This window comes from Notamacropus eugenii, chromosome 4, assembly GCF_028372415.1.
Source record: "Notamacropus eugenii isolate mMacEug1 chromosome 4, mMacEug1.pri_v2, whole genome shotgun sequence".
Classification (NCBI taxonomy): domain Eukaryota; kingdom Metazoa; phylum Chordata; class Mammalia; order Diprotodontia; family Macropodidae; genus Notamacropus; species Notamacropus eugenii.
The window spans coordinates 403,291,696-403,305,591 of record NC_092875.1 but is presented as its reverse complement, the minus strand read 5'-3'; the positions used below and the strand labels follow the sequence as shown (position 1 = coordinate 403,305,591).

Here is a 13,896-nt window from a genome sequence, read left to right as displayed (position 1 = left end):
TTGAGGTCAAATTTCTTTCGGCATGTGCTGCTCTGCAAAGCTGTTCTGAAATATCTAATAATCCATGATTCAATGGCACAGAAAGTTCTGAGCCCCTGTCACTCTTGCATCACTTAACGTGGGGAAACAGTTGAGCTTTAATATTTCAAATCTATTTTGTTTTGACACAGAAATAAAAATTGTCAGGGTAATCCCAGGAGCTACCTTCATATATCCTATTAAATCAAACTCTTAACATTGATGAACCATGATATTAGATTTCAACACTGTATATTTAAATGAGGGGCTAACTTCTTAATTTGAATACATTGGTATAATTAAATTGTGGTGATTCAATCAAAGAAATCTTTTCCATTGCTGGAGTTAATAAGGCAGAAAACAGCTCTGAGATGTAGTCGAATCAAAGCAATGAGGAACTTCTGGCAAGTCAAAGAAGAAAAAAGAAATGAGTTTCATCAGTATTCATTTATACCTGAATTCCTTCCTATCTTCAGGAAAACATCATTTCTCCTATATATTGCAATGACTAGGATGCCATATAATTGATTTTCTGTGTGACTTGTAGAAATCAGTTTTAATACATTGTATTTGCATTGAAGGAACATCTTGCCCTGTGAATATTATAGATCACAGGCCAGGAATACAGAAATGGACCTCCATTCTTATCTTTCATCCAAGTTGTGGTTTAAAGTAAGAAAAAAGAGATTGGAAAGTTTCCTCCTTCCTAACCTCACCCTGCCTTAAAAAGTCTGCCTCCTTCTATCCTGAATCATCATCTACACAGCATTTCTGCTACTCTGGACCTTTGTAGCTTTGAGGGAGACAGAAGGCAAATGGAAGGAAAAGGGAAAGAGTGGGGAAAAAAAAGTTAAGGAAGGGATGATGAGAAAAAGAATATAATGGAAAGTAATTAATAATAACTATAATGATGATAATAACTCACACTTATATAGCTCTTGAAGGGTTGCAAAGCCCTTTATAAGCATTGTCTCATGTGGTCCTCACAGCAACCTGTCAGTGAGGGTGCTATCACCATATTAGTTTTGAGGAAACTGAGACAGAGAGGTTAAAGGAGATTGGGAGGGAACATTATTGCTCCAAGAGCCAGTCCACATTTCTCTGGCTGAGCTACCTAGGTTTCTGTCAGCTTTCCAATGTGTGTAGGATGGAATCAAGGAAGGGAGGGGGAGTTGCCTCCAAAGGAATGAACCTGGAGTGAAATAGAAGTGAAGGAACTATGGCAAGCCTGATAACTAGGTATAATCAGACATCTAGTCTCCACTATTCCATTCTTACACTCAGACGACTAGATAATCCATATACGAGGACCATGTACTTCATTTTGAAAGGTAGTTTGACCTACTGCCATCCTCTAAGTGTTCATATTCACGAAAGCTCTCTTTTTGGAAGTTTGCTATTGGATATCCCTTCTCATACAGGGTAGCTAGGTGGTGCAGTGGGCAAAGTGTTGAGCTTGGAGTCTTCCTGAGTTCAAATATGATCTCAGACACATTTACTAGCTATGTGACCCTGGGCAAGCCCCTTAACTCTGTTTGCTTCAGTTTCCTCATCTGTAAAATGAGCTAGAGAAGGAAATGGTAAACCACTCTAGTCTCTTTGCCCCCTAAAAATCCTCCAAATGGGGTCATGAAGAGTCAGACAAGACTGTGACTGAATATCAACAACAACAAAATTTCTTCTTCTGGAATCTGAGGGTTTTATTGGTTCAGGAGATTAGAATTGTGTCCAATCTCTACCTGTCTTCTTCTGAAAGAGAGATCTTGACTTTGGCACATGATGAAGTTTGTGAATATAACTTAGCATTGAATTGAAATTGGAGATTGATCAAAAACAGAAATGGGAAGTTTGGGGGGAAAGAGGATGAGAAGTTTAGGCAAGAAATGAGTGAGAAAGGGAACAAGTACCTAAGGAAATTGTGAGTTATCGGAAGCATATATATACATATATATATATATATATATATATATATATATATATATATATATATATATATATACATATATATATATATATATATATATACATATATATATATATATATATATATATATATATATACACACACATACACATGCATCCATATAATCATACCTTTGTGGTAGGTAATGTATAAAAATTAATTTAAGCTCACTAGATGATGAGATCTTCATGTGAGAAGAGAACAGCTACAGATAAATATAGATGTTTTAGTCAAATGAAAGGGGCTAAGAGAAATACACACAAGAAGAAACAGAATTACAAAATCTTGCTAAAGAAGTCCTGTTCATGAAATGTAATCAAATGTAAACAATTGTATTTGGTCAAAAAGATCTGGGATAGGGTCAGGAGTCATTTAATTATTCCCTATTGGCTAGTTCCTATTTAGTATCTATCAATCTTTTTTTTTCTTAATCGTATGGTTTAGCATTAATTACAGATTGAGTTTAGGAGTCTCGTAAAGAGAGGTCAATAACCAATAAGAAATTTTAGTTTTCATAAGCCAATAACCTTCTTTGCTGGGTTGGAAGATATTTTTGCATTTTGAGGCTGGTAACATGTTCATGATTCTAAAATAAAGCAATCTGCAATCCTACCTTCCTTGTCAAATTGCCCCTGTAGTTCGAAGCAAAGTGAACCCCCTTTTTCTATAGAATGGGCTGAAGGCCAGAGCTACAGAAATCTCAGTGCAAGTTACTGGAAGCTTAGCTGTGTTTATCTGTGAACACAGATAGCTGGAATTTTAAATCCACCCATCAAAAATCTATTTCACACTTCTATCCCCAAGGGAAGGATACCAAGAAGAATAATAAATTTAGAGTAGGAAGGACATTTTAGTATTTATCTAAATGTGTTGAGGAAATGGAGTCAAATAAATAGAATTCAAGCAGTTGTGATTAACATAAATACCATGTTAGCAACTTCTTACTTAAAGCTAATATAGACCCTCACCCACTCCACCCCATGAAACCTGGCTCCCCTACTCCCCAACTAGTGATGGGGGAGCATTATATAGTAGACAGAGCCAACCACCACTGGGACTGGGAAGACTTAGGTTAGATATTTGTCTCTGACACAGGCTGCTGAGCGACCTTTGGTAATTCTCTTTGACCTCTGCATGCCCCAAGCTGTTCTCACAGACTAAGTTGTTAATCTGTATTGGTGGATTTTTTTTTTTAAATTTCTTCACTAGAAGTTCCCTATATTCCTGAAGTCACAGCTTGACTCCCAGATCTGCCCATTATATGTGTATAAAGTTCATATTGCACTGGAGAAGTTCTATATAAATGACCTCTGCACAGAGACAATCCATTGCCCAGATCAGTGGTGTCAAACTCAGAGGATCCCTGCGATAAGATAGCATATTTTCTTAGAAAGCCACAAATGAACATCATCTATGTTGCATTGCATTTTAAAAATTTGGTTTGTTAAACATTTCCCAATTACAGTTTTATCTGGTTTGAGATGTACAAGGGAGTTTTGAGGTTCTTTGGGCCCAGATGACTTCCTTTCTCCACAACAGTGGTTTAATACCTTTGTATCTAAGCTATGGTACTATCTGTCCACTTTCCAGGACTCAGTTATATCTTATGGATTAGGGACTTGTATTCAAAGCCACATTAATGTGTTTTTAAGGCTCTTCATGACGTGTATTGTTTTCTGTTTGGAAGTACTTTAAGAGGCTTCATTTTGAATAGAAGGAAATTTTATATTTTCGAAGCTTATACAATCTCTTCCTCTCTGTTCATCAGAGAACAAAGTCCAGATTCAAAATAACAAGTGAAGCAAAAACAACCAAGCATTGCAATACTTGGTTAGGAAGAGGGCTGGGTTTAGATGAAATGCAGCCCAAGTGATCGTTAAAAGGCACGCTATTAATAAAAAGCAAGGACTCAAGAGTATGTGTAATTTCACTTTAAAATACACACACTTACACTCACACACGGTAACCTAAACATGAATCTTAAATCATCTAAATAGCACTGTTATTGATTGTTCCGGCACAGGCCAGCCAAGGGCTGCAGTGGCATACCCCTGAGGACCTCATCAAGTGTTAGCTAGAAAATCAGGAGGCAGCCTCAATCTGGTGACTCAGAAGACCCTGACTAGCTTTCTCAGCCAATAGGCACAGTTGTATAGAAAGTGCTGAGAAGCAGATTAAGGAATCTGAGCTGATTATGTGATAGCCCTGCCCATGGGCAGGTCATTTAACTTCAAAGAACCTCAATTTCCTCATCTGTAAAATGGAGATAATACTTGTCATACTTACCTCACCGGGTGGTTGTGAGGATCTAATAAGATAATGGATGAAAAGTGCTTTGCATACTTTACTAATGTTTATTTTTATTAAGGCCAGATTTATCATTTCCAAATGCCAAGTCCTCTGTAAATCCAAGCTACGTGAATACTTTGATGGTACAAGATATGTTTTATCATTTTCCTGAACTACAATGTGTACTAATCATCTTTAACAGGAAGATGAACACAAAGCCTCAAAAGTACATGCAGACCCTTAGCCTAATTACTGACCATTTCTTCTTTTCCCAGAACTTGGAGGGATCCGATTTGGAAAAGAATTCAAAGCAATTCATTTGCATCATATGCAGGTCAACACAAGTTCAGGAGAACTGGATTAACAACTTTCTTTAATATGTGTATGGAATACAGCAAACTGAATGAAAGCCAGCTTGGAAAGTCTTGACCTCTCCAAGAATAGTTCAGACAGATACTGCCGATTACCTACAAGCCCAAGTAGTATATGGCCCTTCCCCTTTTGAACACAAAAGCAGATCTACAAAAAAAGTTCTCGGCTCCTAGATTCCTGCCTTAGCACTGCCAACAGGACCAGAATTATTTAGGCAGGTTTTTGGTTTTTTAAGAGGCTGAGTAATACATATAGGTGGTGCAACTATTGTAATGCAGAGTGAAGCTGCCCAGTGTTAAAATAAGTTTCCCATCCCTGCTGTCACCTAATGAAATGAGGTGTTTACATATGATTATAGCCTTCTGAGCCAAGCTAAACAGATTCTGGGACGTACTGTAAAAGAACTAGTATCGAGTTCGAACAAGGTCCGAATTTCAGTTTTTGATAGTGACTTCTGTGGTACATTTGCCCTCTTCCTGATGGAATAGAGATATGTATCTCTTAGATTTGTCAGCATACAAGTGGAAGGAGAGGGAGAGAAAATGTCAGGGTCCTATTAGTATCACGGCATCATTCCTGGGGGAGCAGGGGAGGGGTCCGAAGGATCGGAATGGTTCTTTCTCTGTACATATTCCAAACACGGTCTACGGAGCAGTTCAGGAAAACACACAGTGCCAGTCATCTGTCCATTCTATCACCACCAGTTTCTGAAATCTAGATTTAAGACAGGAGAGCAAAGCTTCTGCTTTTCATTCTCTTTATTGCCAACAGTTTAAAATGGTCAATACCCCCCTCAAAAAAAATTTAGATAATAAATACTGCACTTTAGGCTGTAATAAATAACAAGTTTATTAACAAGGAATGCACTTCTCCAGCCACAAGTGTGGGTTATTTTTTGTCTTGAAAAATTAAAAGAAAAAAAAATATGGCCATAGTTCACAGTTGGGCAGCCCATAGCTGCTCTAGTTACAGCCTTTCAACAACACGGGAGCTTTCTCCCCCTCCCTCCCCTTCAGGAAGTGTATTCACAGTTCCAAGTCCTCTGTCTGAAATGTTCTCTACAGAGAGAAGTTAAAAGTCAATGCATTTTTGCTGAGAAATTGTCCGAAAAACCTCTTAAACAGGTACATCAAGGAAAACTGCATTCTAGTACACTGTTTAATGGCATCCAAAGACAAGATATTTTATGCCTCAGTCTGGTCCCAGCCCAGCAGGCTGCAAAGGAATTGTTTTCGTACCACCACCTGTCCATCTTCAACATACTGCTCATTCTCCTGCCTTCCCTTTCATTCTCACAGTGAAATAAAAAAAAAAGTCCTTTGGATTTAGACAGAAAAGTCCTTTAGTTACACCTTTGCAGCAACATGTTCAGTGCATATTCCATTCGGTTTTTTAATTCTAATGAACACCCTGTTATCAGCAAGGTGGTCAGCCTGAAGGTGGTAGATATCCTGTCTTCATTGATATAGGTCAGCAGATACTCCTCATTTTGGCTGCAGATGATGATCTTTGTGTGATCATGGTAGAAATTCACCTGTGGAAGACAAAGAAGAAGACAGATAAGAGTACTGCTGGATGAAGCTAAGGAGAGTTCAGGGGAGGTGCCGATGAAGTCCTCATCACCTACCTGAAACGTGCCATCATTGAAAAGCATCATTAAAGCCTTGTCTGATTTTAACCACTGCAACAGATAGAGCCGCGGTCTGCGGATGTCTGTAACGCTAGGTAGGTCTCCGCCCTAAGAGAGAAAGGGAAGATTCAGGAAATTAGCTCTTGTGTGGACAACTTGATTGGCAACAACCATGCCAAATTTTGGACAGTCACAGCCACTTACATCCATGAGGTTTTCTTCCATGTAGTGAGAGAAGTATTTCAGCACCGTCACTTGACTAATGAATTGTTGAGGAGCATCTGTAGCTGGGAAAACAGAACACTGACCAAGCTCTGCATAGTAGTGGACTGTCCTAACAAGCAAGAAGGGGAGGAAAGAGAAGGAAAAAAAAACATGAGTCAGGGGAACATGTTTTTCCAGAAGTAAGAATTTTTAACAATAGCAAAAATAAAAATAAAAAAGAATAAATCAAAATTATGAATTTACAGAATAATTACTTTTTGTCAGGAAGAAGACTCATGTGGGCACCGTTGTTGAAGAGTACGCCAACAGTGTGGTCTGACAGCTGATAACCAAAGCCATATTTATTTGAGTAATCCACCCACTTGGTCACCCACTGGAATGAGGTGACCAATTGTTCTTTGGGGATAAAGTCAGCCTCTGGCATGTTTTCTAGACACCCTCGAAGTACTCTTGCCACTGTGTCTGCAACACTGCCCATGGTACTATCTTCAAGACCTGAAAAACAAAGAGATTGCAATTTCAGAGATAACATTTTGTTATGGAATGGGAAGACATGACTTGTTAAAGGACTTTGGAGAAAGCTGGGTCTAAGTAAAAAGTCTCAAGAACAAGATTGATACTTTTGTTTTGGTCTCGTTATCTTTCCTATTCTGCTAATGTTACTTAAAGGATTTAGAGCTGAAAGGGACTTTAGTGATATTTACAGAATCACAGATTTAGACCTAAAAGGACCTTCTAACTCACTGTTTGACTAATTCTTTTTACAGAGAAGGAAAAAGACCCTCAAAGAGGACAAATGTCTTGTCCTTAATAACAGTGATAGGGAAGGGATCCGAACTCATGTTCTGACTCCTATTTTATTGACTACCCCACATCGCCTTAACATTATCCAACCTCCTAAATTTTCAGATCTGGAAATTGAGACCCCAAAAGGCTAAGTCACCTGCCATAGGTCATAACAGGGTTAAGTAGCAGGCAGAACTCAGCTTCTAACCTAATTATTCTGACTCCAAATGCAATCCTCTTTCTTCTCTACATTTTTCAGTAAGAATTACAACCCACCACAGAAAACATTTGTGCTTTAATTTGACTCTGGCTAACTCAGTCTTTAAGCATTTACATTTTCCAGGGATGACAACCATACTGTCATCAACTTACATTCACTGCTACTGCTGCAGCTGCCAAGAGTTCCTCTGACAATCATCCGAATCGCATCACCAATTTGCTGCTTGGAATCTACTGCAGGTGCTCCAGAGTTGGCAACAGCAGTGCTGGGTGGCTGGATCTCCTGAGAAGAGAGAGTCCTGCATTAAGAATTAAGCATCTCAATACATCTTAAGGTACAACACTAAAAAGTGAGATTTTCAAAGCTTTGCTAGCAACTGGCAAGATTTAAAGGGTGTGGGGGAAGGAGATAAATTATGCAAGCCAGATTACTGACTATAACATTACACTTGGCTTCTTAGCTTTTGCACAATGTCAGATTGAAAGGATCAGAATCCAGACTTTTAACGGTCTTGGAGAATGGGAAAGGCTTTTAGAAAAGGTTCTGAAAAAAATTTTTTGATGGGCAATTTACATGCTTGGACTATGACAAATACAGAAGTTCAGTTAATGTATGGGCTAAGCTTCAAGAATTATCAGCTACAAACAAAGCAGGCACATACTTTTTATTTTTCTACATACCTCATCCACTCTGTGTTTGATGGGCTGCTGAGTTATTGACGTTTTCTTCAGATCATGTCTGAGCTTGTAAATTTCTTCGTCTTCTTTAGCTAGTCTATCTGCAAATTAAAGGGAAATGGGTATGAGCATGGCTGCAATTCAAACTAAGAACAGAAACACCTAAATATTTTGTTTTGCCTGATTTGTTCTTCCATGTATTATATTTTCAGCTTATAAGCAACCATGACAAGAACAGCATTATGGAAAATGTCATTGGTTGCAGCTAAATAAGCAGTATGTTCAATTGATTAATTAACAAAAAGCTGCCAATCACGACAAACTAGAGAAACTAATTATACAATACATGTCTGTCTGCCTGTGCACTGTCAGCACCTTCCAAGAGGACCTGAAGTTAGTATTATTTTCAATAATTAGTTAGTATTATTATTAGTAATAAATAGTATTATTTTCAATTTTACAATAAAAGAAAGCTAATTATACAAAACAAAGCTTTCTAGAGCTAACCTATACATTTTTTTTTAATGCCAAGGGCTATAAAACAACTTACTATGTGTATCAAAATATCTTGCTTTTTCTTTTTTGCCACCAAAAAGAGCTGCAGCCGCTTTCTTGAAGAAATTCTTGGCAGGACTTGATAAGTGGAAATCTGGAACCGTATGACAGCAGCTAGAAGAAAGTCTATCTGGGGTAAAGCCCTGTAAAATGACAGAAAATAAGGACAGTCAGAAAACTGTAAGATGTCTGGAATGTTGTTGTGTCAAGCAAAAGTCAATGCACCAACCTGCAAGAAGAAGTCATGTCGTATGATGTCATCTAAACTGGGCCGATCTTCAGGGTTTTTAGACAACATGCTGGCTATTAAGTGCTTTGCAGGGGCCAGTAATGAAGATGGCATTGTATACCTGGCTTCCCTTATACACCTATAGGTTTCTTTGAGATTTGTCGTTTCAAATGGAGGTCTTCCTAGTAACATGGTATACCTAGGAGTGAAGCACAACTTTCTTTAGTCAAGGTTGCATGACATTTCCTTTTAGAGGTTTCTGAAACCCCAAATTTGCATTGTGAATTCAGAATAGATAGTACAGCAGTACTTACATTACACAGCCTAAGGCCCAAATATCTGATTCACAGCCATGCCCTTGTTTATTGAGGACTTCAGGAGAGAGATAGTTTGGAGTGCCACAGATTGTTCTAAAAGACAACAATTTAAATAAAAAGTTAGGTAGTTGCACTCTTTTAAAAGGACAGTTGAGGTTTTTCTAAGAGTTAATAGGGATGGAAGCTTAAAAAACAAAATAAAACAAAAAACCCAAAATAACCAATGAAAAGACCAATTTTTGCAATATGATCCTTACCAGATTCCCTTTGGGAATAGAAGCATACCAAAATATAGGGGCAGGGGATTTGATTTGCTTTAAAATTTACACACATTATGTCACTGTATCGTACTTATGTCTGGAAGTCTAACAAATCGAGGCCACTGTTCTCCCTATAGGAAAACAAGGTCTGTACTTTCAATACTCTATGCACATTTAGGCTTGTTTCTTTGTTTCCTCTGGGTTATCAGTTTATCAGAAGTCTTATGGTTATGTGTTCTAGACATTAATTGACCTAAATCAGTGTTCTGATTTGAAACATACAGCATGGCTAGATTCTCCCACTCTCATGCCTGTACATTCTGGCATGGCATGTCTTTTGGCCTCTTACCTCCTTCTGTGTTCCAGTGGCTCCAACCTTGCTGCCAAGCCAAAATCCCCCACTTTTAGTTCCATGGATTCATTAATAAAGAAATTACCTACAAATAAGAATAGCCAAGAATGATTCCTCCCTGATTATCTACAAGGGTCAAATATAGTCACTGTTGAATAGGACAGTCAAAGCATCTTTTAAAGATGGTTCATTGCAAGATGATCATGGGGGAAAATGAATGAGTACATCCATTAGATCAGATAAAAAGATAAAAAGCAAATATGGAAAAAAAGCATAAAGTTCCCTCCCTCCTTGCCAAAAGGGTCAGTGTTTCAGACACAAACTTACCTAATTTAAGATCTCTGTGTAAGATTTCTTGTTCGTGAAGGTATTTGAGACCTGACACAATCTGCCTGAGGTAGTAGCGAACTTCCGGCTCTGTCAATACCTTTCTGGCTTTCAAGATATGAGCCATAGACTGAAGAGGACAAAAAAAAAAAAAAGTTGTCAAAAACCAGGTGTTTGACTTTTACTTTTCAGAGAAAGCAGAATGTTGTACTGCAAATGTCTAGCATCATCTAAAATCCCAAATAAATAAAATCTGAAAATCCCATCAGTTTGGGGGCAAGTGAATTTAATGGAGTTAGTCCTCTGAGCTAATTCTTACCCTTCTACTGCAGTACTCCAGAAGAATGTAAATGTTTTCTTTGTCTTCGAAGTAGTGGTAAAACTGTACCACATGCCTGTGATGAAGAATTCGGTGCAACTCTATTTCTTTGTCAATCTAAAAGAAAAAAGGAGAAAAAGGTTCCGTGAGCCTCACGTCACCTCTGAGGAGATAGTGCTTACACATGCAGAAGACATTTTCCTAAGAGGGAAGGGCCATCCTGCCACACAAAGAAAATATTTTAACCAACAGTCATACACACCTTTTCCCTTTGATGAGGCTTAGCTACACGGCTGTGAGGAATGATTTTTGCAGCATAGACTTTGTTATTTGTCAAATCTGTCATCTCATAACACTTTGCAAAGCCACCCTAAAAGGAGACAAAGGTAGAAAATTAAGCTATAAGCGTGGCAAAAAGAAAAAAAAAGGAAAATGGACCCCCTTTGTGCGTGGAGTTCTTTTTAAAAGCACCTTCAAAGGGTCATCCACAGTTTCCTCTGATCAGTCACAAAGAAGAGGTCTTTATAATGTTTTGGTGATAGGGGATAGAAGAGTGGAAGCTGTCTTTAAGAATGCAATAGCTCCCAGGTAGAAGAATCATATGGAGAGGACAAAAGCGCTCCTATTTCTACACCATCCTCCGATCTCACGAAGACATCAGATTCCTACTTTGACATTTTTAACCTAAAAGGCTTTAGGAGACGCGGGGAGAGGAGAAGGGAGATGCCTAGCTGGCCGGCACCAGGTGAAAGGGCAGGGGATCCAGGCAGGAAGCAGCAGCTGCTCCTGCAGCTGCCCCGGGGCAGGGACTGGTTAGGAAATGGGGAGCGGGGGCCGGCGAGGGGATGCAGCCTGAACCACCCAGGTGAGCCGGTGCTCTTGGGGGAGGGGGTCCGCGCGGACCCCATCTCTCCCCACCCCCGCAGTCCAGGTCCCCTCGGCTCTCTTTTCCTCCAGCATCGCGCCCGGGTAACACTCACCTTCCCCAGCACCTTGCCCCGGCAGTAGCGCTTCCCCGTGGTGGGGTCGGTGATAATCCTGGAGACCTCGGTCCCGGAGTGCGAGTGATGGTGGTGATGGTGCGCAGACAGCTGGGGCTGGGACGGCTGCGGCGGGGGCTGCTGCGCCGGCGGCGGCAGCGGCTCCTCGGGCGGCTGCTGCTGCTTCTTCTTCCTGGACTCCCCGCCGCAGGCTTTGCCCAGCGCCTGTTCGCACATCTTGGTGGTGCCGGCTGGCTGGTAGGTGATGGTCCTCAGTAACTCCATCTCGGCTTTGCCCGGCTCGGCCTGAGCCTCAGCCTGTCCTCGATGCCCGGGCGCTGCTCCCGCCGCACGGGCTCTCGAACACCCGAGTCCGTCTTCCTGGCAGGCCGGCCCGCTAGCACTCCGCGCAGCCCCGAACCAGCGCCCGCGTTCGACTTGTGCGAGTGGAACGGGCGGGCGCCGTGTCTTTATATGCAGGGGCGGTTCGAAAGGGGGCGGGGGTTCGAGAAGGGGCGAGACGTCACAAAGAACGCCCCGCCCACCCTCTCCATTCTCAGGGGAGCCGCTCTCCTGGGAGGGGCGCGGGGGGCGGGGGGCTGGGCGGAGCGGAGCTGAGGCTGGGAGAGGGGAGGGGGCTGCGGGCCGCCGGCCAGGTGACAGGAAAGCTGGCTGGTCACCGCGGAGGGTCACTCTGAGGGACGTAAATGCACATCAGAGTGGCAGCCCTCCCGGCCCCGATTCCAATGCCCCATCCCACCCACACGGACAATGCACACGCACACACACACTGACACACACACACACACACACACACACACACACACACACACACTGACACACGCACACACACACACACACACACACACGCACGCACGCACTACCTCTTCTGAGACCAGGATTGCAAAGTGGAGAACAGCTAGCGATCTGAAGCTCGTCTCTCTCTTGCAGACTCCCTGTCAAAGGCTGCCTGTCAAAGTCATAACCGGGGCTAACCCAAGGAGCTGGCTTTCTCCCCGGGTCCTGTTCTCCTCCCACCTCTACATCACCCCCCTCCCCAGATACCTCCCCCTGAAAGACCAGGCCCGGGATGCCCTTGCTTAGAAAGCCACGGACGCCCACCTGGGGTAAACACCACTTTGGGGCAAGCTAAAGAAGGATTTCAATTCCTACTTACTTTTTGGCCTACTCCTACCCCCATCTCCCTGGGTTTAAAAAGTAATGGTAACTTGCTGAAGCGAAGTCTTCCTTGAGAGGGCTGAAGAAAACTTGCTCAACTCTTTTTTTCGGGAGAGGATGGTTCTGGTGTGTTTAGAAGAAAAGATGAAATAAAGGATAAGCAGTACTGATTTTATCCTAGACTCATTACCTCCGGTTTAATGCAAGGACGGACAGGGAGGCTCCCCGGCTTTATTATCTCTCCCCTTCTCTGCCTATGCCTCTTCTTCGTTCTAAAGTTTCCGAGGTTTCAGAGGCATCCCAGGTGGGGGCGGGGCGGGGTGGGGGTGGGGCCAGGGCGTATTGCGTGGTCTTTGCGGGTCTTGATATCTGTGTCGTTTTCGTCATATTATTCAATTAGGACTTATTATCGTCGGGGCCAAGTCAGAGGCCTGGGGGCTGGAATATGGCGTCCGTGGAGGGGTGGGCTGGGGGAGGGCTGGTAAACCTGGGATAGGTTTGGAGGTGGCGGGAGAGAGTAGGAGGCGAGGTGCTTCGGTCACCTTTGCTTGACTATATTTTGAGGTCAAGAGCGCCGCCTCCTGGAATATCACAAAGACCGGACTGAGCCGTCCTGATACATAGTGACAACTTACCATGTTAAGGAATTGACACTGTGGAATGTCTTTTTTTTCAAAATGTTTTCTTTTTCTTTTTAGATTTTAAAATATTTTTCCCGGGTAGTATTTTAGTTTTTTCCCCAATTACATTAAAATTAGCTTTCAACATTCACTTTTATAAGGTTTTGAGTTAGAAATTTCTTCTCCCTCCCTCTATTCCCCAAGATGGAATGCAGTCCGATATAGGATATATATGTATATGTATACGTATACACACACATACATACATATATGTATATATACAATCCTATTACCCATATTTCTACATTAGTCATGGTATAAAGGAAGAATCAGAATTGCTGAATGTCTTAAGAGACTGAGGCAAATCACTCACCTCCACCTTTTCTCTCTTTTCCTCCTTCTTGTTTGCTCATTTCATGTGTCCCTCTCCATCTTCCCATGAACTAGTTTTATTGCTGAGATTTAAATCTATTTTTTTAAAAATGTCTTTATAAAGTTCTCCTGTCCTTTCTTTAATTTAAAGAGAAGGGAGTTTGAAATTTCACCCAAATAAATTATATTGCTTTTTATTTATTTAT

General features: G+C 41.3%; 1 protein-coding gene across 2 annotated transcripts; it reads right to left on the bottom strand.

Moving 5' to 3' along the window:
• Nucleotides 1-5,382: 5,382 nt before the first annotated feature.
• PLK2 (polo like kinase 2) lies at nt 5,383-12,950 on the bottom strand. Of its 2 annotated transcripts, XM_072605577.1 has the most exons (16): nt 12,697-12,950; nt 12,404-12,489; nt 11,520-12,213; nt 10,802-10,909; nt 10,540-10,656; nt 10,221-10,350; nt 9,891-9,978; nt 9,279-9,374; nt 8,965-9,163; nt 8,731-8,878; nt 8,184-8,281; nt 7,656-7,785; nt 6,752-6,992; nt 6,477-6,606; nt 6,270-6,380; nt 5,383-6,176 (listed from the first exon to the last, which is right to left on the bottom strand). In XM_072605577.1, the coding sequence occupies exons 3-16, from the start codon at nt 11,802-11,804 to the stop codon at nt 5,985-5,987; spliced, it is 2,073 nt and encodes a 690-aa protein (XP_072461678.1). In that variant the 5' UTR covers nt 11,805-12,213; nt 12,404-12,489; nt 12,697-12,950; the 3' UTR covers nt 5,383-5,984. The 2 variants fall into 2 exon arrangements, with proteins under 2 accessions (XP_072461678.1, XP_072461679.1); XM_072605578.1 differs by lacking the exon at nt 12,404-12,489 and having other exon boundaries at nt 12,697-12,841.
• Between the last annotated feature and the right edge of the window lie 946 nt (nt 12,951-13,896).

Coding starts and splice junctions, on each gene's coding strand:
- PLK2 (XM_072605577.1), bottom strand. CDS start 11,804: ATGGAGTTACTGAGGACCATCACCTACCAGCCAGCCGGCACCACCAAG. Junction 9,979..10,220: donor ACACAGAGATCTTAAATTAG/GTAAGTTTGTGT, acceptor TCTTATTTGTAG/GTAATTTCTTTATTAATGAA. Junction 9,375..9,890: donor CCACTGGAACACAGAAGGAG/GTAAGAGGCCAA, acceptor GTTGTCTTTTAG/AACAATCTGTGGCACTCCAA.